The 25645-nt window shown below is 38.6% G+C and overlaps 2 protein-coding genes and 1 long non-coding RNA gene across 4 annotated transcripts; 2 read left to right on the top strand and 1 right to left on the bottom strand.

Annotated features, from left to right (window-relative positions):
• Nucleotides 1-461: 461 nt before the first annotated feature.
• Nucleotides 462-12324, top strand: pou1f1 (POU class 1 homeobox 1). Of its 2 annotated transcripts, none has more exons than XM_072397246.1 (7): nucleotides 462-1096; nucleotides 2647-2739; nucleotides 3046-3144; nucleotides 8686-8946; nucleotides 9071-9235; nucleotides 10043-10103; nucleotides 10202-12324. In XM_072397246.1, the coding sequence occupies exons 1-7, from the start codon at nucleotides 961-963 to the stop codon at nucleotides 10440-10442; spliced, it is 1056 nt and encodes a 351-aa protein (XP_072253347.1). In that variant the 5' UTR covers nucleotides 462-960; the 3' UTR covers nucleotides 10443-12324. The 2 variants fall into 2 exon arrangements, with proteins under 2 accessions (XP_072253347.1, XP_072253346.1); XM_072397245.1 differs by having other exon boundaries at nucleotides 2578-2739.
• Nucleotides 12325-12857: 533 nt separating this feature from the next.
• Nucleotides 12858-21834, bottom strand: chmp2ba (charged multivesicular body protein 2Ba). Its single transcript, XM_072397244.1, has 6 exons — nucleotides 21647-21834; nucleotides 18964-19055; nucleotides 16471-16665; nucleotides 15509-15611; nucleotides 15247-15353; nucleotides 12858-14416 (listed from the first exon to the last, which is right to left on the bottom strand). Exons 1-6 carry the CDS (start codon nucleotides 21678-21680, stop codon nucleotides 14303-14305), a joined length of 645 nt encoding a protein of 214 aa, XP_072253345.1. The 5' UTR covers nucleotides 21681-21834; the 3' UTR covers nucleotides 12858-14302.
• Nucleotides 20511-24646, top strand: LOC140319566 (uncharacterized). The gene is made up of 3 exons (XR_011917966.1): nucleotides 20511-20667; nucleotides 22482-23838; nucleotides 23928-24646. It is a non-coding gene; the product is annotated as an uncharacterized lncRNA (long non-coding RNA).
• The last annotated feature ends 999 nt before the right edge of the window (nucleotides 24647-25645 follow it).

Raw genomic sequence — 25645 nt, 5'->3', positions numbered from 1 at the left:
CTTTTGGCAGCCAAACTTTAGGATCATGTTCCAACTTCATTGTTCTTCTCATTTTTAAATGCACAAAAGACAAATGATGCAGCAATGCTGCTAAAATTAGAGAGGGAAAAAAAAAAAATAGAAATGCATGTTAAAAAAAAGGAAAACTGTTCACTTTGTTTTCCCATTGCTTCCATACAGTCCTGTAATCAGGCAACGAGAAAGCAACAGAGCGAGAGAGACAGAGAGGTGGAGAAGATCATGTTTCCCAGCCGCTCTGTACCCTAATCCCGGATTTGGACACGGGATGAGAAGTACAAACACAAGCAATTAAAGCACTGACATGGAATTGGAAGGTGGGGGGAGAGTAGCTTGATGGGAAATAGGGGATCTTATAGGTTGAGAGGGGGGGTTGTTAGATGTAGGTGGGTGGGATATAAATACCTGCAGTAGATAAGGGCTGAAAAATGCTGCGAGTATGACAGATGCAGGCTAAGATGAATCTATGATGGTGAAAAAAGACAGGGGGCTGCTTTGTAGAGACCTCAATATGAGCAGGTGTACGGGTGATTTAAAACTGAACCTGAAGCTCTTCAACTATTTATCTGCGAGAGACTTTTCTAAGCTGTGCCTGAAACTGTGAAGGATTCTGGCAGAGCTGCTGACAACCAGTACCCTGTGAAAAAAAAGTGACTTATCGCAGTTTTCTCAAATTCCCAAGTGCCTGAGGGGAGATGCCGAACTGAGCCAGAGACAAACGGACCAAGACAAGAAGACAAGAGAAAAGATACATTACAAGAAAGAGCATAACAGCCAGATAACAGATTTCAAGAAGGCAAAACAAGAAAAGACGAAGGACAAGCTAACAAACAATGGGACACAAGACCAAATAAAGCAAGTGAGGGACAGGTGAAGAGAAGAATCCTGTGGAGAAACGAACATCAGTGTGGCATTGGGATCATTCAACAAAGCCAAAGAAATATGGCATGTCAGGCATTTGGTGCTGACCCTTTCACCCCTCTGGCAGGAGATTCACCCTTGCCAATCCTCATGCACCATGGCTCTACCAGTGACTGCCTGCCAACCACCTCCCATGCTCACAGCATGGTCTCTGCAGGTAAAATGGGCTCATCATTTTTTTAATGTTTCACACTTAGACACACACACACATATACATATATGTATTTTAGAGTTAGAGTTATATCTAACCAATTTATATTGCTACGGCTTTGTCTTTGTAAAGTAAGTGGAAAGTAGGAGCTTAGAAAGGCTAATTGACATGTCATGTCATGATAGTAAATACCAGATGCGATGGCTCCAATCGTCATCTTCAGGGAAAGATGTTGACAGTACACCAAATTGTGCACATTAACATACTCTGGAGGACTTTACAACTATTTATTATGATCACATGTACAGGTAGGCCTATAAATTGCTCCTGATGACTTATAATTGATCAAACCAATATACTTATGACAGCATTATTGTGTTTGCAGGCAATGTAGAGAATTAATCCAATTGAAATATAGTGTAAAGTTGGTCATATCTGATCTAAATGGTGTAAATATATCGCATCAGTTAGTTTGGCTCAGCTGTCAGTGGATAATTGCTTTGAGAATATGTATATCAGTATGACAGACTCCCCAAGCTCATTGTAATTGGGGTATTGTGAAGAAAACTTCCACGGGATTTCGGTGCCTGGTGATTGTTATAGCTTTGAATAGACAGGATTAGATAATGCAGAACATCATTCATGTATCATTTGCACATGGCAGCAGGGGAAACATGGCTGGTAAAATATTTTTTTCACTCAGGCTACACAAGCTCATGAGTTCATGACTAACAATAAATATGACCACTTCCTGTGAAATATGTCAAATCTATAATATTCAGATATCCACATTTCACAATTATGGCAAAATTATCTTCAGTGGCAGAGTCTTTTGATGTTTTTTTAAGACACATCAGTGTGCATCTTAACAATACTAGTAAGCACTCATTAGTGCCTGGAGTGAGCACCAAACTGCATAAACATGAATACATGAATAATTAGGTAATTAGCAACAAAGAAGAGCATTCGGAGAGACATGTAAATTTGAGAAAAGTCATCATCAAAGCATGTGTCTGCATTTTTCACCACAACTGTGCTCCTCTAAGCTCGATGCTACACAAGTATATGCAAGGTGAAATATTTAAGATGCATTTCAGAGTTCAGAGATCCACCACTGCTTATTTCTGTAGAACTGACATAAATGTTACAGCTAGCTATGTTTTCACGGTAAAGGTTTACTGTCTTTAAGAACTTGCACATGATTGGTATTAACGTTATTAATACATTAATCTGGTATTAAACCAGATTTAAATCATTAAAATAATTTACTGGAAAAAAGGTTAGATTTATAGACAATGTATCTTATGCCAGACCAGAGAAGCTAACAATTCGTTTAATTTCTAATGGCATTTTTTGAAAATTAAAAAACTTTCCTGGGTCATATCCAAAGCCGAGCTGTTTCGGTATAAGATCTTTAACAGAAAAATCTCTCAAGCTCTTAGTTTTCTCTTGTCTGCTCAGATGGTAACCACTTTTGTCTCCATCAGTATCATCTGGGTTGTCCCTGGGTCAGGTGTCCAAGCGCTCCCATATGCACCTGTCCACTTCTTCCCTAGGGAATGCTCTCAGTAACGGCCCCCCAAGCTTACATTATCCAGTCACCCCCTGTCACTACAGCAACCAGCAGGCAGCCTATGGCATGATGGCAGGTGAGTGGAGGTGTTGGCAGAGGAATTTGGAACTAGGCGGGTTATGTAGCACCAGCTTGATCAGATGATCTATATGTATCTCAGTATTACCACAGGTTCACAAAGTTTCATGTGTTGATACTTTGTTCGACTCAAACTGATGTTTATATGTGAGGCAACAAATGTGACATCTTATAAATAATCACTGTGAAATGTTTAGTGCTATGCCCAGAGTGATGGTTATCTTAGATGATGCTAATTAGCAGACAGGTGATTACATTATATGGTGATGACACATTTTGTGCCTTTCTCCGTCTTTCTTTGCAGCACAGGAGATGCTTTCTGCCAGCATATCTCAGACTCGTATCCTGCAGACCTGTGGCGTCTCTCACCCTAACATGGTGAGTGGTGCAAACCCATTGCAAGGTAAAGAAAAGATTCACACCCTCTCCATACTTATACACTCTCAAACAAACACAAGCACAGAGTTATTCCTGAGCCAGCAGCTGAAGGTTTAAATTGACAAAAAAATGTGTTTACTCTCCATTAAGTTTAAAGTTTGCTACCAGTTGAAATCAATTCCAGCCTTAATTAACTTATTTGAGCTCCTTAAGCTCAGAGATGTTGAGTTTAAAACAGTCAGAGGGAATTGCACAAGTGATGGAGCACAAGACTCAACGCACATACCATCCTTTTATATCACAATAATGTTTTAGTGCTCAGTATACCAAACAGATTGATTGATAATTAAGACAATTGCTTTAAGACAACTGCTTATAAATTGATAATTTATAGCAGTCTCTGAAAGTAGAGGACTACTCAACTCATATTGATATTATAGCCTTTCAGCTTGAAGTATTTCACATGAACTTTAACTTTTAACCTAATTTCCCCATGTAAAGAAGCTCAGGATCAGTTAAGATGTCCTGTAGTGTCAAATCACTCAATGGTAACATTATAATTTCTGTGTCCAAGACATGATGACAGAACATAAGAAATACCAAAACTTATTCAACAGGTAAACTCTATGAGCAGGTAACCTATGCATCCTGATGCATCCTATGATCCTATGAAGACCACTAATAATATTAATAATAATGCCTCACAACAAGAGGGATCCTGATTCGAATCCTGGCTTCTTTCTGTGTGGAGTTTGCTTGTTCTCCCCGTGCATGTGCAGGTTCTCTCTGGATTCTCCGGCTTCCTCCCATTGTCCAAAAACATGCATGTTAGGTTAATTGGTGATTCTAAATCAACCCGAGGCGTGCGTGTGAACATGCGTGATTGTTTGTCTCATTTAGCTCTGTGTGGGCCTGTGATGGACTGGCGACCTGTCCGGGGAGTGCCCCATCTCTCACCTGGTCATGGCTTGATGAACTCCAGCCCCCACAACCCTGAACTGGATTAAGCGAGTGTAGAAAATGGATGGACTGATAATAATGATAATAATAACAATACAAGAAGAAAATGAATAAGGAAACAAACAACCTTTTAAGCATTGATGCATTTCTTTGTCAGATGAAGACTGACGATACAAATTAACCTTGATGACCTGTAATAATTAACATTTGCAGATTAAATTAAATCTTACAGACAAGACTGGTACAGGGTAGTCCTTGAGCACTGGAGCTCTGCCCCAGAAAAATCAACCAACTGAAGTAATGGTCTGATAGAATTGAATCATTCAAAGTGTCAAAAGTTGGTGAGGCATTAGGCATTAGGATTAAATTAATCAGGTGTCCTCTTTTATTACATCCAGGAAATTGGCTAATTTGTAACTTTAATGATCTCGGATTCTTCACTCAGTGTTCAAATAGCAAAATTAAGGCATAAAGAAACCAACTAGAGTGCAGCTCTGGCCTCAAGTTTAGAATAGAAAAAATTTAAAAAAGACTTGTTGGAAGATTAGGGGAAAAGATGCCTGAAATGTATTAACAATGAAGATTGACAAATTACTCTATGAAAGAGATTTTTGGTAGGGGTTTGGATCAGAGTACGTGGTGGATCAAATGAATGAAAAGAAAAGCTAAGGTGATATCATTAAACTCCACTTGGAGATATGAGAACTGTGGTAAGATGGACAAAAAAAGACAAATGGATCAAAATGGATTAAATAATGAATATGTGAAAAGTGTAATCTTACAACCCAGTAGCCAAAAAAATTGGGATCCAGTGAAAGGGCAAATAAAAGAAGTCCCTCTGTTGAATTGGCCATATAGGCAATTTGTTTATACCTGTCATTACAGCTCCTAACAGCATCATGAAAACCATCACCCTGCAAACAGCAGAAGGGAAATGCGAATTATAAGAGCATTTCTACATTAGTTTAAGAATCCAAAAAGACCTCATAAGGTGGTTGGATAGAGCAGTTAAGTGCTTTCAACCATTTTGTTGATTGCCTTGGTTACATATAAGCACACCATGTTACAGTTAAATGTTGTCTCATTTTCCTTTTCTAATAAATCACTTGGTTGTTGTTAGAGATCAAAACATTTGGTGGGGTAAGAAGTTAATCATGGCAGACTGCATCCTTATGGGTGCCATTTTTACCCATCACATGCATTTGCTGTCATGACCACTAGAGATCGCATATTTATCGTGTCTCATTATTGTGACATTTGTCTGGATGGCAGCATTTTGTTATTCTGAAGATCTGTAAGATCATACTGATCTGGCCTTTAAACTGTGTGCTAATAGTAAAATGTTCATTGATAATTCATACTCACAAATCACTGTCCATTTATAATTAACATGATGTCAAAGATGAATTATTAATTCTTTAGTTTCCCTTTCAGTTTGCCTTTTTGTCTAATTAATGGCATGTTCAGGTGCATAAAACTTGATCCTATTTGTTAGATCTGTAAATACTTGCTTGTTTACAAAGACATTGGCCGTAGAGAAATGACACTTTATGAAAAGTTGGTTTTGGGAGTGTAAAAAGTAAAAGTGTTGTAACTTTCACATGGCAACTTTGTGCTTGACAGTTTGTTTTCTCTCTGGCTTTGCTCAAGGCTTTGGTTGGGGATGTTACAACTGGGCGGTTTATGTCCGTGTACAAAAGGGAAGACAGGAGCTTTCACACAGCCAGTTAGCCCACCTGTGTAATGAGTGGGGCCTGCTGCCCAGTCTGTCAACATAACATGCAAAACAATTGCTGTCTCCACTGCAGCATAGCTGTATCCCAGGGGAACATCAGGCCAGACATCTGGAGACATTCTCTGGCTCTCTTTAACAAGCTTGGCAAGGTTTTGTGTGTGTCAGTGTTTGTCAGTGTGTGTCTGTAGGGGGGTGGCTGAGTTAACCAAGAAAGGTTGTTCCCTGGGGAGAAGACTCTTCCTCAAAACACTTCTCACAGATTATTAAATTAAGTGATGTGCACAGAGCACTGACACTGGTTTTAGGACTAGTTGAAAGAATTTTAAAATACAACTATCAATCAGGAAATGGCTTTGGGAGCTAAAGGCTAGAGAGAGAGGCAGATTTAATCTGTATGTGCAAGTGAAAGAAGAATTTTTACCAAAGAAAAATGACCACTCATTCTTCAGAAGAAAATCCCTGAAGCACACAGTTTTGGTGTGGAATCTGCAAGCTTTACTCTCCAGGTTGAATATACATCCAACTGAACAATGCAAAGGGTCAATGATAGCATCCTCTTCTAGAAACCTAACCATTTAGAACAGTGTAGGAGCTATTATAGTGTTACAGCTCTAGAGACCAAAATAGCTCAAACATCTCAGGCAATTGTCAGGCAATTTTTCATGTCATCAGAATTCCTATAGAAGCTTTTGTTGCATTCTGTCATCCCAGGCTCACGAGAAAAGATGTTGCTGTGTGCTATATCTGCCCTATTTAATGGAAGGAAACATTTGTGGAGTTGCAGCTCATCTTGTTCAAATGAGCAGAGAAATGTATGTATGTGAATAAATAGAGTTCAATAGCACAAAAACTAAATATGTGAAATGTCAGTAAATTTGAATTAAGACTTTTCAAGACCAAAACTGATCCCATGACAGAGCTGTACAAGCTCTAGAGTGTACAAGCTACACTGGTCCACAGTGCTGCAGTTTTACAATAAATATCAAATATTGTATAGTTTTCCTTACTCCATACATGTTTCTATATGATGATGTCCACCTTCCTCATTTCGTTACAATTGAACTGGCCTTAAAGAAGGGAATAGTGGAAGGTGACATGTTACCTTCTCGCAATTTGCAACCATGAATTATGACACTACTACTTATTGGACAAGAGGTCAAAATGTACCTGTGACATGTTTTCTCAAACATTCTGAAACAGTAAAAAAAAAAAAAAAGAGAACTTTATAATCTTCATAAAGAGAGGATTTATTCTTTTGCATTTTTAACAATTGGCCACAGTTGTGCAGCAGTTCAATGTCAAACAGTAAGAAAGTCACCAGAAGAATTTAGGACAAAAGCATATACACGCGTTTGCTCTGCATGTTCTTCTTTGTCCTTTGTGGTTTTCATCTGCTTCGGTCTCGTCTCACCAGTCCAAAGACATGAGAACTGTTGTACATTAGTCAGCACCAATAAATGTAAATGAGACCGAGCATGGTTGTTTCTGCCTCTGTCTTAGCCCTGTGGCAATCTGTCCATGTGGTACCGTGGGTGGATGGTTAGTTCTTATGTTAGGTGTACATGATAACGTGTAACTTGAGTTTATGTTTACTATAAAGAAATAATTTGTTCAAAGCATTCATATGTGCCATGAATATAACCTAAAATAATTAAGCTAAACAAGCAACACTTACTATCCCCCTAACTACTTGATCTGTAAATATTTTTTTCCGTTGTGTAACACAGTTTACGCTGCAGCCCCATTAACACAAGAGGAGAGTAAGGCATTACCCATTATAGATGCTGTACCGTTCCAGCAATAGCATTCTATATAATCTTCATAGCAAAGACCGCAGTGGATCTGTCAGTAGTCTCATATTATAATGTTAGGAAAAGTCTCATATTCGGTCTCATATGATAAATATGATATTCTACTCACATACAATTCATCAGTACAGTTTTTCTTCACAGCAATTGTTATGATGTAAAGCATAGCATCACATTCCAAATGACATTTAGTCATCCTCGCATAGGGTGGCCATCTGTCATTAATCTGTCATAAGTGATTAAGAGAAATAGCCATCACTTCCACTCAATGCAACTACTCAACATCAACAGCCACCTGCCGCAATAATGAATAATCAAAACAAAAATAAAGCCAAAAGCCTGTGGCGTGTTACATAAATATTACAAGGCAGCTGGATATAGTTGTACAGTGTATATTCTTGTTTAATAGACTGCATTTAAGATGGATAGAGGAAGGGAACCCAGGATTGTGTGGATACACTCAAGCAAATGTATTTAAGCTGGAGTGTGTTGTGTTAACTGACAGCAAAAAGAATGAAAACACATTAGCTTTACTGTAGGATTCATTTGAAATACTGCCTTTTTCAGGCTAGGCTTATTGTTTTTTTTTCGGCAAATGGAAATGGCTTAGGTGTCAGCCAAGAGTGTAGCTTCAAAAGGAGATCTTATTCCATACAACTGCAGTGAGTGATTGTCTCTGTCTGTAGGTGGAATAATGCTAAAGTCAAGATGGTGCTGTACAAAATAAGGAAAATAATAAATTAAGAGGCTTTGGCTTTTAAGGTGTGAATCTTAATTCAAGGAGAGAATGGAAGCTGTCATGTTGTGGCATTTGATGTAAAAAAATGAAAAATACAACACCATCTGTCAGCTAAAACAAAGAAGAAAAAAGACCTCCTTTTTCACAGCTAGTGAAGAGTGTGTCCTGGGGAACGCCAGGTTTTGCATTAAAATAAAGACTCTAAGGATGCATGTGGATTTGTGGCCATGTAGCTTTTAAAACCTTTCTGACAGCCAAAAGGCCTCAACTATTTTTCATACCTTACATTTGTTAACCCCTTCTGCCCTCTCATTCTCTCTTCAGGGTCTCTGACTCCTTGCATATACAAGTTTCCGGATCACGGGTTAAGTAGCAGTTCATGTGCCATTGGCCATGGTTTCTCCTCGCTGCCCTCTGCCCTACTCTCAGCTGATGAGGCCCCTGGAGGCCCCAGTGGTGAGGTTAAAAATGATACCCAAAGGAAGAGCGTGCGGGACCAAGAGGATACTCCTGCCATGGATTCCCCACAGATACGAGAGCTGGAAATGTTTGCAAATGACTTCAAAATACGCAGGATCAAGCTTGGTGAGTGTGACTTAAAATAACTTAAAATAGTCTCACTGTTCATCACTGTTGTATGTCTTTTTGTTTTTTTGCCTTGCCGCTCCTCTGTTTGAGTGTTTCTATTTCGGTTTCATTTTGACCTCAGGCTACACTCAGACTAATGTGGGCGAGGCTCTCGCTGCAGTGCATGGCTCAGAGTTCAGCCAGACCACGATCTGCCGCTTTGAAAATTTGCAGCTGAGCTTTAAGAACGCCTGCAAACTCAAGGCCATTCTGGCTAAATGGCTTGACGAAGCTGAGCTGGCTGGTGGTGAGTCACACACATTGCATCAACCCCCCTGGAGAGTTTATTTAGAGTAGGTGTGATCTTTATCCATCCAGTAAGGTTAAACCAAAAACATTAATTAATTTTCTCTATTTCTTATGACATTTTTTCACCTCTCTAACATTCCTTTTTTCAGACTTGTGGAAAATTCATGTCTGAAAAAATATATTTTATGTTCTGTATTTTATTATTGCTTTTAGTAGAATAAAGCCCTTGTCTTTATGATATGATATATATGGACATTTATTCATATCAAATTTGTTTGAATGTGTGCAATCTATATGTTATAAGGATACGTCCTCAAAAATGTTCTTTTCTTTTATTATGATACTCCCTTCCCCAGGAGCACCTACAGACACCAAACTTTAACGCAACTTCTGTTTTGTAGGTTTTTATAGGGAGCTTGTTCAAGTTTTACTGACTTGGATGTTTTTTCTAAACATATCATATATGTCCGTTCTGGCTGTAAAGAGTATTTCGGATGTTTGGAGTGAAAAAAAGAAAGGTGAATTGCATAATTGTGACTCCCATGTCAGCACAATATAGAGGAATCTTGAGATATTCTTTATTCATTTTCAAAATGTTGCATTTATATTTATTCATAAGGAAATCACAGTTATATGAAGGTACTTGGTCTGGCAATCAGTAGGCCACTACCTCATCCAAAGGTCATGTAGGCTATGTTACCTGTCATGCTATTTCAATGCAGTGATGCTTAAAGTTGTCATTTTCCACCATTACTGAAAGCACAGGCATGCTAAAATAGTTATCTGTTCTCTGACTTTACTGCAGCTTTGTACAATGATAAAATAGGAATGAATGAGCGGAAGAGGAAAAGAAGAACAACTATCAGGTGTGTATTGTGAGGATAAAATGTATAAAATATATCTTACAACAACTTCAGTCTTACAGTATATTGCTTTCTCATCTGTCCCTTGTTTGATACTGCAGTCTTGGAGCTAAGGAGGCCCTTGAGCGTAGCTTTGTTGAGAAAAGTAAGCCCTCCTCTCAGGAAATAGCCCGCATAGCCAAAGGCCTCCATCTGGAGAAGGAGGTGGTCAGAGTCTGGTTCTGCAACAGGCGCCAAAGAGAGAAACGCGTTAAAACAAGCCTCAACCTCAGCTCTTGTTTGACCAAAATCAGCCCAAACTGCATCGCACAGATGAGTAAAACACAAAGACCCATGATGTAATTGACAACTCAGATAGAGAGTGTCTATCAACTCTGTTGTGACAAAGACTCCTTCAAGACCACAGTTTGTAAGAATGCATTACTTTCAAGTGTTGGGTCTTAAAGCAATAATTAAAGTGATGTGGGCGAAGCTTATTTATAGGAAAAGATTAAAACTAAATAGTAGAAAAGAAACAAATAATCCCTCACCCTCTATTGGTTAGCTGTCACATTCAAAGGGACATTCATATCAGTCCAATGAATTAAAAGCAAAAAACACAGTTTTTCTGCAAAACATATAATTTTCTGCTGCAAATGTCAACTGAACTTTGCAACAACCCTTGTTGCAGTTTTTTCATGCCATTTGCATGTTTTTCTATCCTTATTTCCTCAGATAGAAATGCTTTTCTGCAGTATTCTAATCCCACCATGCCCCAGAGGAAATACATAAAGATAAAAAAAGATAAATGTCAAAGAGAGGACCTGACATTATTTTTTGTTGTTCGAGGCTGAAACTGTGAAGACTGAAAAGAAAAACAAATGCTGCAGCTACTAGTTCTGACATTTGAATGTACTGAACATTGGCTGTGTCCTGTGCCTCCTGCGAATGATGAAAGTCTGTTAACCACACAGACCAAATGTAATTTCACCTGTGAGCACCAGAGTGCAGACAAGTGCTTGCGAAGATTACTTGTGTGCCTTTAGAAACAGACATTAACGTTAAACATTAAACAGACGTAACAGTACTGTCCTTCACTTTGTTCTTGTTTTGGTCCGTGAGACATTGGAGATTTCATTGGTGAAAATCTATGTGGTTTATGGCATGTATATCAGGTCATGTTTTTGTTGTAGCCATCTTTATGTATTTGTGATTTTGTGCTCCTTTTTTAAGTACATGTGAGTGTGTAATAGCAAAATGTTAATTCCTGTAGCCATAGTCCAAACAGTAATCTAATATATTTAAAGTTTCATAACACTGTATTTATTTTAGAGCTAATATATTGTATTGATCTACTTTGATTTACACAACTTATTTGATTTATGTCAGGGCATGAAACTTTTTGACAGAAAATGGATTTGGGGTCTGCTGTTTCCCTGGTGATTTTCATATTTGTGTTGCTTGTGTCGTTGCCGCCTCGACAAAGTGTCATATGAAGAACAACAACTGTCAGTCAAGACTGACCCGGTTGTGATGACTGATGTGAGATGTCTAAATAAAAGAAAGGAACCAACTAAAACACCCTACCCTTTCAGAAGAGGAAGCCTGACAAAGTGTGGACCTTGTAATACACACAATGTAAATCACGCACCAACAATTGGTGTCTGGAAGAGCTTGAAATTGATTGCCTTTATGAAAGAATGCCAAATACTTAGCCAGTGCCTTCTCATTTGTTAAAAGAAACTATTCCAGTTCTAGATGATGGAAGACACATCAGTAAATTGTGTTTTATGAAGTACTGAACATGTGCCAGCTCTCATCTTTTTATTACTCTATCACCTAATCAATATATGCCTTATGGGCACAGAGACTTGGGCTTCATAAATAAAACTGCATGACACCTTAATTCAGGAGCACGCAGTTTCCACTATGACTTGTGTTTGGCTATAAAACTTGAGTGCTGTCAGGGGGAATAAATGCAGCGGCGTCGTGCACTGCTGATACACTTTTTGAGGTGAATTGGGGAAAGTTAAAGGCAAGGTATACTTGCAATATGCTTCTATTAAGAAGCTTATGCCAGTCTCACAGTTGTCTTAGCGTTATTGCTGTTTCTCCTGAGGATATATCCTTTCAGTTGAGTCATACTTTATATTTTCCTTCACTTTTAATGTCTTCAGAAAGATGTATAAGAATAAAGCAGCTTACAAATAAAATTGAACAAAATTGAGTTTATCGGTCTCTCAAATATCCGAATGTAGATACAAGTCATCAAAAGACTTTTTTTGTTTGTTTTTTTAATAAAGCACCACACTGACTGACTACTTGATGCCCTTTATGCCATTTACCACTAAACACGCACACTTTTACAATCCGTGCAAATCATACTGGAGTCTTTTGGAAACATTTGTGTTTAACCATTTCAGCCTTCCATTGGCCTCAACTAAATTCTTCAAGTTAAGAATACTTTATAGACTAAAATGAATTAAACCTGACTGAGTGATGATAGATGACAAAAGTTTTGCTTGGTAATGAAGCTTGATTTTGAATGGATCTGAAAAATCCTTTAACGTGTCATTATAAAGTCACTTTGGTGAAAACCTCAGCAAGTGTAAAGAGTCTACCACTTATAAGTTAAGAAATAGAAAACAAAAAAAACTATTGAGTTACATCTACTCATACATTTTCTGGAGTACAGTAAAAATGTACATAATTTATAAGGAGCTGAAGTTTTAAAAAGCACAAGATTGGTCTTTTGAGGAAAAAAATGACATCAGGCACTTAAAATTGTACCTGAAGAAACTTTATTCCTTATAAAAGCCATAAACCTTTTACAGAGTAAATTTACAAGGCATGAGAATATCCATGAAACTGCACCCAATGGTCAGAATCTGTTAAAACCTCAATTCTGCTCACAATAGCAGTGAACTTGCACATGGTAGAGGAACAAATGATCTGAGAAAAGTTGTAGACATCATACACATGCAAGAATGACACGTTCTCAGTTGTTTTGGCAATAGGAATAGATATGGAAACAAAAGGCCAGAGAGAGGAAAAGACATTACAATGAGAAGATGCCGCTGTCACTCTTGTGAAGTTGGAAGCTGCTGACATAAACAAAATCAATCAGCTTCAGCTCTGGAGAAGAGAAAACATCCTTTATTTCACAGTGTCACGTATGCATACGCTCCCATTATTTATTTACTTCTTTTTTTTAGTGTGTCTACTTTTGTGATTGAGGCAGCTTGAAATAACCAATGACAGTAACTGCACAGCAGCTGAAAGAGAAAAAGGACTGCAGGACCACTACCATCCTACAATCACAGTTTAAATCAAAATAGAAGCCAAAAAACTCTTGATCACCTAGGAGCATCAATCGATGCAAAACTCTGCCAGTTTGTCATTAGTTCCAGTTTATATCAAAGTTTTGTCATGTGGTCAAATCCAATATCACAACTTTAGCTTGCCCTCAGATCAATCTCTCTCGCCATCTCATAAAAGGTTCATATGATATCTATATAAATGGTAGCTTACTTAAAGATATTAAGAACATGATAATAAACTAGACAGGTGACTGGCTGCATGTTAAAGTAATTCCATCATGACAAAGGAATCAAACTGAGGCTTTTTCCCCACAATACATTGCAAATCCACCCAAAGGGAGCCTTAATGAAGACAAAAGCAACAGAGAGAACAAGGAAGAAGAAAAATCTGTTTCATTTGCTTATTGGCAACCCTTAAGCTCTTTTTAATTATCATGTTTTAGTCGTTAAAAATTGCTAGAAAAGGGGCATTCATCTTGAGGATGATGAATTGGAGAAACTAAAACATCAGAGGAGAAAATCCCATTTCCAGGCTCACATGTGCACTCATAGCCCTTATAAAGACAAGGTAAGGTGGTAAACAATGGCGGACGTGTTTCCTTAGATTAAGCATCTATTGTTGGATCCACCATCAAGCTGTTGACTCTCAAAAGTTGTAATAAATATCATGTTCACATAAATAGATCAGTTGTTTTTTCCTAATGATCTTTAAGGCAAGCTGCAGAAGAATGTGAGAATCTGAGTTAACATACAGCCTGCGTGCCTTTGAATGTAGTTGTGTGTATGTGTTTTTACACCTGCGGCATTTCAACCATGACAAAACCAGTGTGTCTGACAGAGTCTGTATCAATCGGTATTAATGTTGCACCCGTTATAATGTGAACATTAATACAAGATAGAAAACTAGTCCACTCCCAGAGCACGGAGTTGTCGCTCGATCTCGTCGTCAGAGATGGCGGCTTGTTTGGAGGAGGCAGCACCGGGAACAGCCTTTCCTGCAGCTGGAGCTCTGACCATCTGGAATCACAGTCGCAGAGAAATACATCAGTTTTGTTTTAATGCTGGCAGACATACAGAGCTGCCTACAGTCAACGCAAAGCCAAACGTACAGCGCTGGCTTAGTGTTGAGTAAAAAAAATGCCGTAATTTCTGGCATGTGCCATTTTCCTCGCTTACACACATTCCACATGAAATAACCATTTCAATGAAAACTAACAAAACATATGGATGTTTATTTTATTTTCTGGGGCTAATTTTTTCCAAACCAACTTATTTTATGAGTCTTATTAATTCCTTTCAGCTTATGGCTTGACTGCAAAAGCTTTTGCTTCAAAGCCTCTTCAGGAATATTGCACAATAACAGAGCTATCTGGGAACGATGTGCTCAATGTTTTATTGTGACTTAGGAGGAAATAACCCCGCTGCTTTAAAACCAAAGATACTCCAGCAGATTTTTATCAGACTGTCTGTTTGTTCTCTCCAGCTGTGGATGTGTTTATTGGACAATTAGCCGGTTTGTGTATTGTGCTGTCAGAGGTAATAACTCATGCAGCCCCCCAGGGGGAGCCACACACAGAGCAGGCAAAGAGAATGCAGATCTGGAAGAGCTGAGGGCGAGCCCCACCACGTGGCAGCTGGGAAGCATCTTAATACCAGGCATGAGCCATGTGGAGCACTTTTTATTCTATTTGCTTGGGGCTACTCACTCATTTAAGACACGTTACATCTGTAAAATGTGTGATGAAACTAAATTAATTCATCCTATCATGGGCTTAAATGCATTCCAAATGCTGGTAGTATAAAAGGTACTGTATGTTGAATAGATAAGTTCAGCGTCAATTTCTTACCTTCCCTGAGATCTCAATACCGATCTCATCCAGGACCTGGTTGACAATATCCTGAGATTCCTCTTCATCCCCGGACTCATCAAAGATTTCATCTAATGTGTCATTGACTGAATAGATAGAAAGGCAGGGACGAATAAAGGTTAAAAGATCCCAAAAAAATTCTGTTTAGCCAGAAGTCTGGAACAAATATCCCTTCTAACATCATCCCCATATATCCTGACTATTTGGTTTTAGTAAATATCAGAGCTGTATGTGTCCTTACTCATGTCCTCAGTCATGCCCATCTTCATGTTCTCCTTCTGGAAGTCCTGCATGGTCTTCAGAGTCTTCTGTGGATCCATCTTTTTATTCACAGCTTGCATGGTCTGTAGACAACAAAGGAGGTGAAATACATTTTTTTTGCCAAAGCTGACAAGAAGCAGCCCGCCGTAAGGAGCGTTTTTGAGGAAGCAGAAACCTCCAAACATGCTGGATCTTTTAGGATAATCCAATTAGCCAATAAAACACAAACGTATATTTTCCGTCCGACGCATATAGTCGGTGTTCAAATAGAGAATCTGCACTTTTCAGTGAATAAACGGAATCACACCTTTCTTTTATGGAGAGCGGAGGGTGTGCATCCGAGTTTAAAAACAACAACAACAACAACAACAAAACCTTGCATACATTTGACATTAAACAACTACATTTCTTTTTCTTGCGGGCTCACACACACCTCATCACCCTCCGTTAATCTGAAGCCTAATTAGATTTGACCCGTCTATGTACGGTTGTACGATACATCCCTGATAGTCCATCAGCACTTCTCACACTTCATTAACAACAATGCAGGAATTTGCTTCTAAACATTAACACATTTATAGTCTAATCCCTCTGTGAGAATATGAACATCAAAGTTAAACCTGTTTGTATGTTAACTTTTCCACAATTGTGCTAAATATTGTGTATTAAATGTCATTGAAAATATGAATTAAAATCATGGCAAATCAATGAAGCTATAGAACTCAAGCTGTCAACTTTTTTTTTTTTTTTTTTTAATACTGTCTTGATGTTAGTTAGCTGGTGGTGCATCAATGAGTAAGGTGTGCACAATTCATTTGAAAATAGTCTTCATAGTTCATCTTTGTATTCTAAGTTGGCGTATCATCTCAGTGTAGTCCTTCCTGCATCCCAAATGGAGCAAGTAAAACACTGAATTTAAAATAAAAGGGTCTAGGATTTTACCTTGGCTGTGGAAGACATGGCACCAGCCATCTTCATTTGAGAGTTCATAACCTTTGTCTGGGTAGACATGGAGGTGACCTTTGAGCTGACAGCATACGTCCGGTTCTTCTGTTTCCTGAGCTGGACTAGCTGCTTGGCGAGAATCTTACAAGCCTCCCGATTACCACTCTTTGCCATTTTCTTGATCTCTGCTTCCTACAGATAGAAAGAAGAAAGATATGAGACCCGAGGAACACTTCTGGGTCTGAATGTTTCTTTGTACACACATTAAGTAAAAGTTTTATATGCAATGCCAACATTTAAACTGAGTGTGTATGCACGAAATAAACAGGACCCGGGCAGTTTGAGCTACCATATGATCTATCAAGGTCACATGATGCAAATCATTGGCATGAAGTAATTTGCCAAAAAGGGACAAAACATACTTAGTTTTGTCGATCATCATTTCCTAATTTACTCCAGTCATGATAGTATTCCTCAACAATCATGTAGTGTTAATCTGATACTGTCACTGCCCCAAATTAAACCGACTGTTTGTGAATATAAATCACATTAGAAACACACGCAGAAAAGGGTATGAATTCTTATACATATGCTGTATTTGTATTAATAAATAAATCCTCAAAGCCCCAGAGACCATTGTGCTTGTAAATATAGACATGGTAAACACAGCCATCCAGATCATATGTTACTCACTGGCAAGCACATACATGCGTTTAGCTTTAGTAAATATGGGAAAGTGTGCCGATGCCTGCAGGGATCCCGTATGTGGGCAAGAGTGTGTGAGAGCATCCCAGGAGATGAGAGTGAAGCTGCAGGTTACAGTAAGCTCACAGGCCTCTCAGCACCAACATCCCTCGTTTATTTGGTGTGTGCTGAAAGCATCTTCTTCAGGAAGTAACAATCAATTATTAATGTTTGAAAGTACAAAAACAAAAGGCTTTCCCCACTCAGCTATGAGCTGCCCCTCTTTCACAAACATACATGTGCGCAGACATACACCCGCTGCATTAGGCTCACTTCGTATTTGCGCTGCCAGCTTGAATTCATGGCTTGGGGCGCACCTTTCAGGAAAAAAGTGGCAATAATATCAGCTGAAAAACTCAGGATTTATTAACAGGGAAAAGACAGAGACAAGAGCAGTGGGACTATTGCTGATGTGATGCTTTAATGTCTCATTTACCTCTGTGTCAGAAAGTAGCTCCCTACTTTCTGTTGGGGGGTGGTGGATAGATAGTGCTCTCCTATATATCACTTAATGCAATGCAGGAAAGAAATATGAAGCTAATATGCTTTTCCTGGTATGAAATGGGTACATTATCGCATTAAGAAAGGTCGGAATGCTGAATAGTTCTCTGAACAACACATGGACAAAGTAAAGCTTAATGTCAGTTTCTACAATTTCTGAGAGAAATAAAATCAAATAATAAAGGCAAATATAATTCAGTTTGAAATATGTTCGAAATTTCTAATGATGACTGAAGACAGTTTGCCAAAATAAAGAACTTATTGAACAGAATCAGAATACATTTTCCTCCCTTCAAGACAAAGTGACCGGCAATACAGCTGTTAAGCTACATCAAATCCACCCATAATTAATAAAGTAGATACACTTTTAACTTGACACTTTTAAGGGTCTTGAAGACAAATCTGATTTAAGCGGGCATGCATGTCCCAATCCTTACATGCCTGTTGTCTTCCTCTTATAAGCTTCCTTTAATTTAAAAAAATCGTATAAAAATGAGGAGCTTGAATAGAAATGCACTTTGATCTTCGGGTGATAACCTCTGTCCTGCGCCATTTCCATCAAGAACGTACATGTGATTGTCTGTAAGTGGGAACAACGGGGCACACTCGTGATTGTGCTAACTTGCAAATACAGGCCATTTTAATTTCTTAGCCAAGGTATCTTTTATTCAGAATGTGCAAAAAAGCTTTTAAAAAACAGACTAATTAGCGGAAAGCATTAATGAAGAACAAAAATGTGGCTCCCCAGGGAGGTAATTATGTCTTGTACGATATTTGCTTAATACAACTGAGCGGGGAGGACACAGTCAGCTTCTTTCATCTCACAGTGAGGGGAATTATTATGTGCAACTGTGAATATAGCCTTATCGTGTCACTCAGAGTGCGTGTGTGTGTGTGTGTGGGTGCGCGTGTGTGTGTGTGTGTGTGTGTGTGTGTGTGTGTGTGTGTGTGTGTGTGTGTGTGTGTGTGTGTGTGTGTGTGTGTGTAGTCTCGCTTGCCTGGAGCAAATCCACAACATAGGATAATTCTTGCCTATTTGTTTACACCTATTAGCCAATCAGGCTCAATACCCAATTGCGCAAAGTGGATGTAATATGCATATAAGGATGAGATTATAGAAATCAGGGGGGTCTTGATGGAGCTTTGATGCAATATGTAGAAATCTAAAGAAAATGCCTTGCCCGCAGATACCAATGCTCCCTTTAGTTTTTGTCCATGTGTCAAAGTGTGTGCATGAATACCAACCATTTGTTTCTCTTGTTTCTCCAGCGCTGCTCGGTCCCTCGTGATCTGCCTCTGAGTGCCACGCAGCTCCTTAGACTGTTCCCTGATGATGTCTTTGTAAGAAAAATGAAGACCGCAAGAAAGAGGGATTCATTTATGCGTACAATACAATACAATACAATACCTGCACATTAACAACACCAACCAATCTTCTGGATTAACAACAAATGCCAAAATGTAAACAGAAGTTCTTGAAAATTGTGCCAGTATGTGAGATTTCAGATCAATTCAGCGGGAAAATAAATAAATAAATAAATAAAGCTTAACACACTGGATTGGTAAATGTTTTTTCTACTGTTTACACTTCCTTTGTTTTGTGCAGTTTGTGGTAGGATTCTCAAAATAATGATTATAATAATAATTAGTATACCAATAAATGAACGAAAAAGGAAATAAATAAATAAAGGAAAGCTTACAAAGCCTGTTTGAAAATTAAAAAAGGCATCACTGCATATCGGGTTGCAATGCAGCTAGAAAGCACAGAGTCCGGGTCAGTTGCACAGTTTTGAAAGAAATCTAAAACATTTAGCCCACGCCTTGATTGGGAGCATATTTTTAAGGGCGCATGCCAAGATGCAAGTGAAATACCACCAGTGGCACATTGAAAGCATACCAACACTGACAACTGTGGACTGTCTGCGCAGTTCATACCATTATCAAGTCAGTCAGCTCTACAGAAAACGGCACAAACACTGGGTGGCATCATGTTAGATAATGTATAACCATAAAGACACACATTCATCCGAGAATTCTTCTTATTCTTAGAAAGAAGACCAAAGTAATCAGTATAACACACACAAACTGGAGCAAAATAAGCTTTGGGATTTATCGGAAATCAACTAATTCTGAGGTCTTGATTTCTGATATTTTTTAAGTTACTTTGAATCTGAATTCATCTTTAGGTAACAGATAAAGAAAATATTGAGCACATACAAATACAGAAAATAAACGAATCCAAATAAGTAATATAATATAATCCCAAATAACAAATTTGATTTCAAGACCTAAACTGTCATTTGTCTTTCATGCTTCATATAAAAAAAAAACAAAAAGGATAAAAAAAAGAATAAAAAAAAAAAAACAAGGACTCTTAAAATAGGACAAAAAACACCACAAACCCTAAGAATCTATCTTTCCTAGTGGAAACGTGTCCAGTAAATGTGCATTGTGTAAAAGCTGCAGAGTAATGAAGACGTTAAAGAAAATAGAGACAAATTATAGGTTTATGCAGCCAATTTAGATTATCCATTAGCTACTATATAATTGTGATGACAATTAAGTAAAAAAAAAAAAAAAGGTGTTCCACTGCCAAAGAAAAGCTTCTTCCCTCAGAAAAGTTCAGTACCTATGAACTTATCAGAAAAACATGAGTGCAATGGACCACTTGTGAGAACGAAACATAAATACGTAGAAGGTGACGTGCCGCCAACGTCTCAAAGTGGGAGGGATACCATCCTACAAATATGTGTGATCTAACCCCCCCACCACCACCAACCGAATTTACCGAATAACCAGAAACCACCCCAACCATCCGACCCAGGTCAACGACGAAAATGCTGCGTCCAGGCAAGGAGGGACATTCAGAACATTAAACAGGGACAGCAAAAAGTTAAAGCTGAGAAGAAGTGACGGCAGTTCAGGATGGAGCGGCAGTAACGCGGCACAGTGAGTACAGTGTGCAGACTGCCGGTGTGGGTGAGGCTGGAATAGATGGGAGGAGTAAGCAATGCTGTGAAAAGATTTGCAAAAGCCAGCCTATTTTTAAACCTGCTGCTATATTTCTATATAATTCTCCACACAGTTAAGATTCAGGCTCAGAAGAGGCGGACATTAGTCTGCTTTTTCTCTGGAACCCAACCCTAGCAGTCCACATTAGAAGTAGAATAATTGATTCATTAACTTAAGAAAGAAAAAAGAGTGGCACAATTTCCATCTTAATCCTTGAGGCGAGGCTGATTACCTCGCCTGAAGAAAAATACTTATACTAATATTTATACTAAAAGGCTGTTCAGACTTCTTATTTGACATTACTTATATTAAGTCAAACAGCATGACAATGATGTCATACTTTAACAGCATTCCCATATATTACACAATTGTATTACATCTTTTATGAACACCGTCATTTCATTCACAGTAGTGTAAGATATGTGCTTTTCAATATATGTGTAGAATACAAATAGACAGTAATGTAGTCGAAGGCTAAGTGTGTAGTGTGAATAATCACAATTATAGCCAGTAAGACAAGTTAAATAAATTGAACGACTATAGAACAACAGTAGTGTAGCAATACTACCCTATTCCTAAAGCCCAACGCCAACATTGAAGTTATTTAATCAGAACGATATGCAAACAATACGAGCTTTATAACGTTAAACGGCTTTTTTTTTTTTTTTTTTTTTTTGCTAGGGGTTACATCGTAATTTAGCTACCAAGAAAAATAGCAAGTTTATCTATGCTAGACTAAGTCAGGCTGCGCCTCAACGCTATATCACAGTCGGTAATGTGACTGGTGACTCAACAAGATCGAGAACAGGTTAAGCAAGTTCAGTTGGGACAGCTAATTTCAGATGTGAACAACACAACAGGCTGTACGAGCGGGCTAAAAACAACTTAGCTAGCTTTGTACACAGAGCAAACTTACCATCGACAGTCTTCTTCTTGAAAAGGGAAGCCATGTCGCTGCTCTGTATCTAATTAAATACCAAATGAAAAAATGTACTGATAGACTATGTGGTTCCTGTCGTGAATACCGTCGTTTAGCCGTCAGACCGGGACAGTAGGTCAGTTTCAGCTGCCGCTGCTTCCTGGTTGACTTTCTGTAGTCGGAGTTCCTCCCTCAGCTGACTGACTTATCTCCACGTGACGTCATAGCGGGACTCTCATGCTGCCTTCATGTGTTCTTCGTAATATACCCTCTTTGGTAAAAATAATATTACAATAACGTGTCACGTACATTTAAAACTATTCAAAATAAATGCGCTACTGAACGGTAAGTCTCAGCATTGTGTGTATCTAGGTTCAGTCCAAGCACCTGAATGGCAGCGAACATTTATTGACTCATACGTACATTACAATAGAACAAAAAAGGAATAACCAGTAAAAACGAGACAATTGACGTATTTTCATAGGATCGACAATTACTGCCGTTTCCTATGAAAATACGACAAACTTCGTCAATGATAGCAGTGACAAAAAAAGTCTGTAAATATGAGTTCAAGCGAAGTTTGTGAGTTACTTCTTTTTATAGATATTTTTACACAATAGTCCTTGCAGCTCTTGAAGGTAGCAAAAAGGGAAGAAAGCTGATTGTAAAATGTTAACTTGCAACAAAAAAAATTCTAATTTTTGTTGAATGATAAAGTTAAGAAAAGAAAAAAAGAAATTACGTTGTGTGAAAAATATTCTTAATTAGTTTTACCTTTCCTATTTGAAGAATATTCCATCTTAGCTGCTTTGTATTTTCTTTGTCTTTACAGGTGGGATTTCACACTTTTTTGCACCTGGGCATGATCTGTATGAGATACATTTCATAACACAGAAACAACTACAAGCATAAAACAATCCACAGAGGACTGCTATAAAATTACCCCCACAGCTTCTCATAGCATCACAGAAAATCTCAAATTCATTTCTGGCCATTTAATCCCCTGAAGAGGGCAATTCCACCCAGTCCCAATGTACTCTTACACTCCTATTGTGTTATCTGCAATTGATGCTGAACAGAACTTGGTCAGACTTTTGAACCATGACCAACTCAATTACTTGCATTTGTCTGAATCTGGGTGCAGGTAGGAGGCAGAGGAAAAAATGTGAAGTGGGGGAGTCTCATCCCAGAAATGGTGAGTGATGCCTAGTTATAGTTGGAGCACGGAAGAGAGGGGTGACTTTGAAGAGAGGTAGAGGAGGATGGGTAGCCCTTAGCTCTTTCTTTATCTCCAAGGACGTGTGTGTGTGTGTGTGAGAGAGAGAGAGAGAGAGAGAGAGCGCGTACAGTTGCCTGTATGCATCGGTATGTCGTCCCGAGGCGTTGCTCTTGTTAAGGTTATTAGAGTAGATGTTTGGCGCTAATCAGCTGAGGACTATAGGGACCCCCCACTAAACGGGCTCATCATCAGAGGGCCCTGATGGTGATAAATCTAGCCCGAAGCTCACAGAGGACCTGCTGACACAAAGTGTGTCTCTGACTTTGTTGTAGCAAAAAGCAGCATGTAAATCAATACTTGGGATCAGATTTGGGATTTTGTTTTTCTCTCTATAGTAGGTATATCATCACCGAATAAACATGCATCATATAGCTGATCTCTACTCATTAAGTCTTTACTTGGTTTTGTTTGAGTAACACACATTGATTGGATTTCATACAAATATGTGTTATTGTTGAGGATATTCAGTACAGATTGTTATTGATCACCATACCCGCATTTTTTAAATATTTTCCAAATCTTGTCCATCTTACAAGAGGTGGATAAGGGTACAATATGTTTTGTGTGGCTAAGAACAATCAAGATAAATCATAAATTAAAAAGAATAAACAGCAAACAAAACAAAGGAAACATGCTTAATTTCAAAACATTCCCATTGCTTCCTTGCACCCATTTTCACACCACTTTCTCCACTTTCTTTATTTATCTATCCATCCCATTCTCTTCCTTCAGCCTGAGATCTAGCCCCGAGCAAGCAAACTGGTAATGTTAAGGCACTCACTAGAGAGTGTGTGTCCACACACACACACCTTGCAGAGAGGGAGAAAGAGACAATCATGTGTGAAATGAGATCTCTGCACAATCAGTGGGAGTTGCAGCCATAAAGCACATCAAGCTTTTCAGCTTTAAGGTATCATCGAACAAATCGCACAAGTCTCTTTTCTTAATGACTGCAGAGTTGTTGCAGCCCTCTAACAATTGTGTGTTTTTTATCTTCAGTTCACAGATAAACCCTCCCATGGACATCCAGACGTGAAACTGATGGTGTCCAAACAACCACAAAAACAATACAAATGTTTCTCACCACCACTCCTGTGTGCAAAGCTTGCACAAAACTTCCACTTGGTTTGAGCATGGAAATGTGCAGAGCAGCTCCATAGAAATGATATGCAACAACTTCAAGTGCAGCACAAGGAGACAGACAATCCTGACTCACTGATGTCTCATTTTTTACAACAGATAGTTATTTTATATCAGAAAAAGCACGGATTCCATTATATTTTATGACATGTTGTTTGCAATAGAATTTCATCAAATCTCCCTCTGGCCCTCTGACTGTGTGTATCTCATTCCCTTGTTCTGCAAGCATGCAATAAATCCTAAATCGTAATAGAATATATTATATGTATATATGGTCTATTCTTCCTTTCATCCCTGACAAGTAACTGTGTACTGAAATATGTTTATTTGCAAAGACAGAGAGACAAGGGGCTATGATGGGAGATTTGGGATCCGAGTAGCGCTTCTTAACTCTGACAGATGAACTGTGCATCACTGCGACCCAGATGGAGAGACAGAGAGATAGACAAAGGGAGGAAACTTGTGGAGCATTTAGGGAATGCAGTACAGGGGGATGTATAAATCAGTGATCTAAAAATAAAGTTTGCAAGATCAGTTTCACTTGTTGTTACATTCAAAAGTGAGTCAGTATTATCTGCATGTAAAGTGGATACAGCTGTGTGTCACCTCTTCATTCAGATGGGAATGCAACTAAACCTGTCCACTGCAATTATGGGATCAGTTGGATTTGACTTCTTGAGAATGAAGACTTGTAAGTTGATCTCATTTGTGTTCATACACAGTGTTTGCGTGCAGTTTAACAGATTAATGCTCCCTCAATTCAAAGAATAAAGTGCTTTTTTTAAGTAAGCACGTTTGCAGAGATTCAAATTTGACTCCTAAATAATGGGACTACAAACAGAAGATTTTCAGCATTATCTTTATATTATCTTTATATATTATATACATTATCTTATTATATTAAAGCAAAAACACATCTGTAAATTAGTTTTATGGGGTTGTGGTTAATGAGTTAATGAGAGCGTGCTTTAAAAAGAAAAGAGTGACATGTAACCCCTCATGATATAAAAATTTGGGGCTCTTGTTGAAAATTAATGCGAGTGAGTGAGCTTTGATGGACCTTTGTGTTTTTATTGCATTTTTAAGTACGATACAAGATAATATGAATCATTAAAGAAAAATTTTCATCAGACCCGAAACAGTAGTGGAGAGGACTGAGGACATATGGAAGACAGCAGGTGTTTGAGAGAGGCAGAGGGAGGGTTGGAAGCAGGGAAACAAGGTGGTAGCAGCAGGGGAGGCAGAGGGCAGGGGAGACTGGGATGGTCTAATAAATCGAGTGAGTGACTCCACTTTTTTTTTGCCCGTGGGACAAATCTAGACGCGCTCACCGGCGCAGCGCAGCATCAGGGAATTGTGGGTAATGAGAGATTATTTCCCCCTGTAGTGTTTGCTCATCATCATTGCTACCCCCGACCTCCTCAGCCTCCCTGGAAGCAGACATAGCAGTACGGATGAGCTGGAAAAAGTGGTGCTTAGCTCCACGCGTGGAGTTACATGAACAGAGATGAATTAGATACATGCATACACACATACAGCACATCCCACAGGCATGTTGGTTTTGTGAGTAAGGTCAA

This window comes from Leuresthes tenuis, unplaced genomic scaffold, assembly GCF_036924035.1.
Source record: "Leuresthes tenuis unplaced genomic scaffold, fLeuTen1.0.hap1 SCAF_12, whole genome shotgun sequence".
Lineage (NCBI taxonomy): Eukaryota > Metazoa > Chordata > Actinopteri > Atheriniformes > Atherinopsidae > Leuresthes > Leuresthes tenuis.
This window is presented reverse-complemented; position numbering and strand designations above follow the sequence as displayed.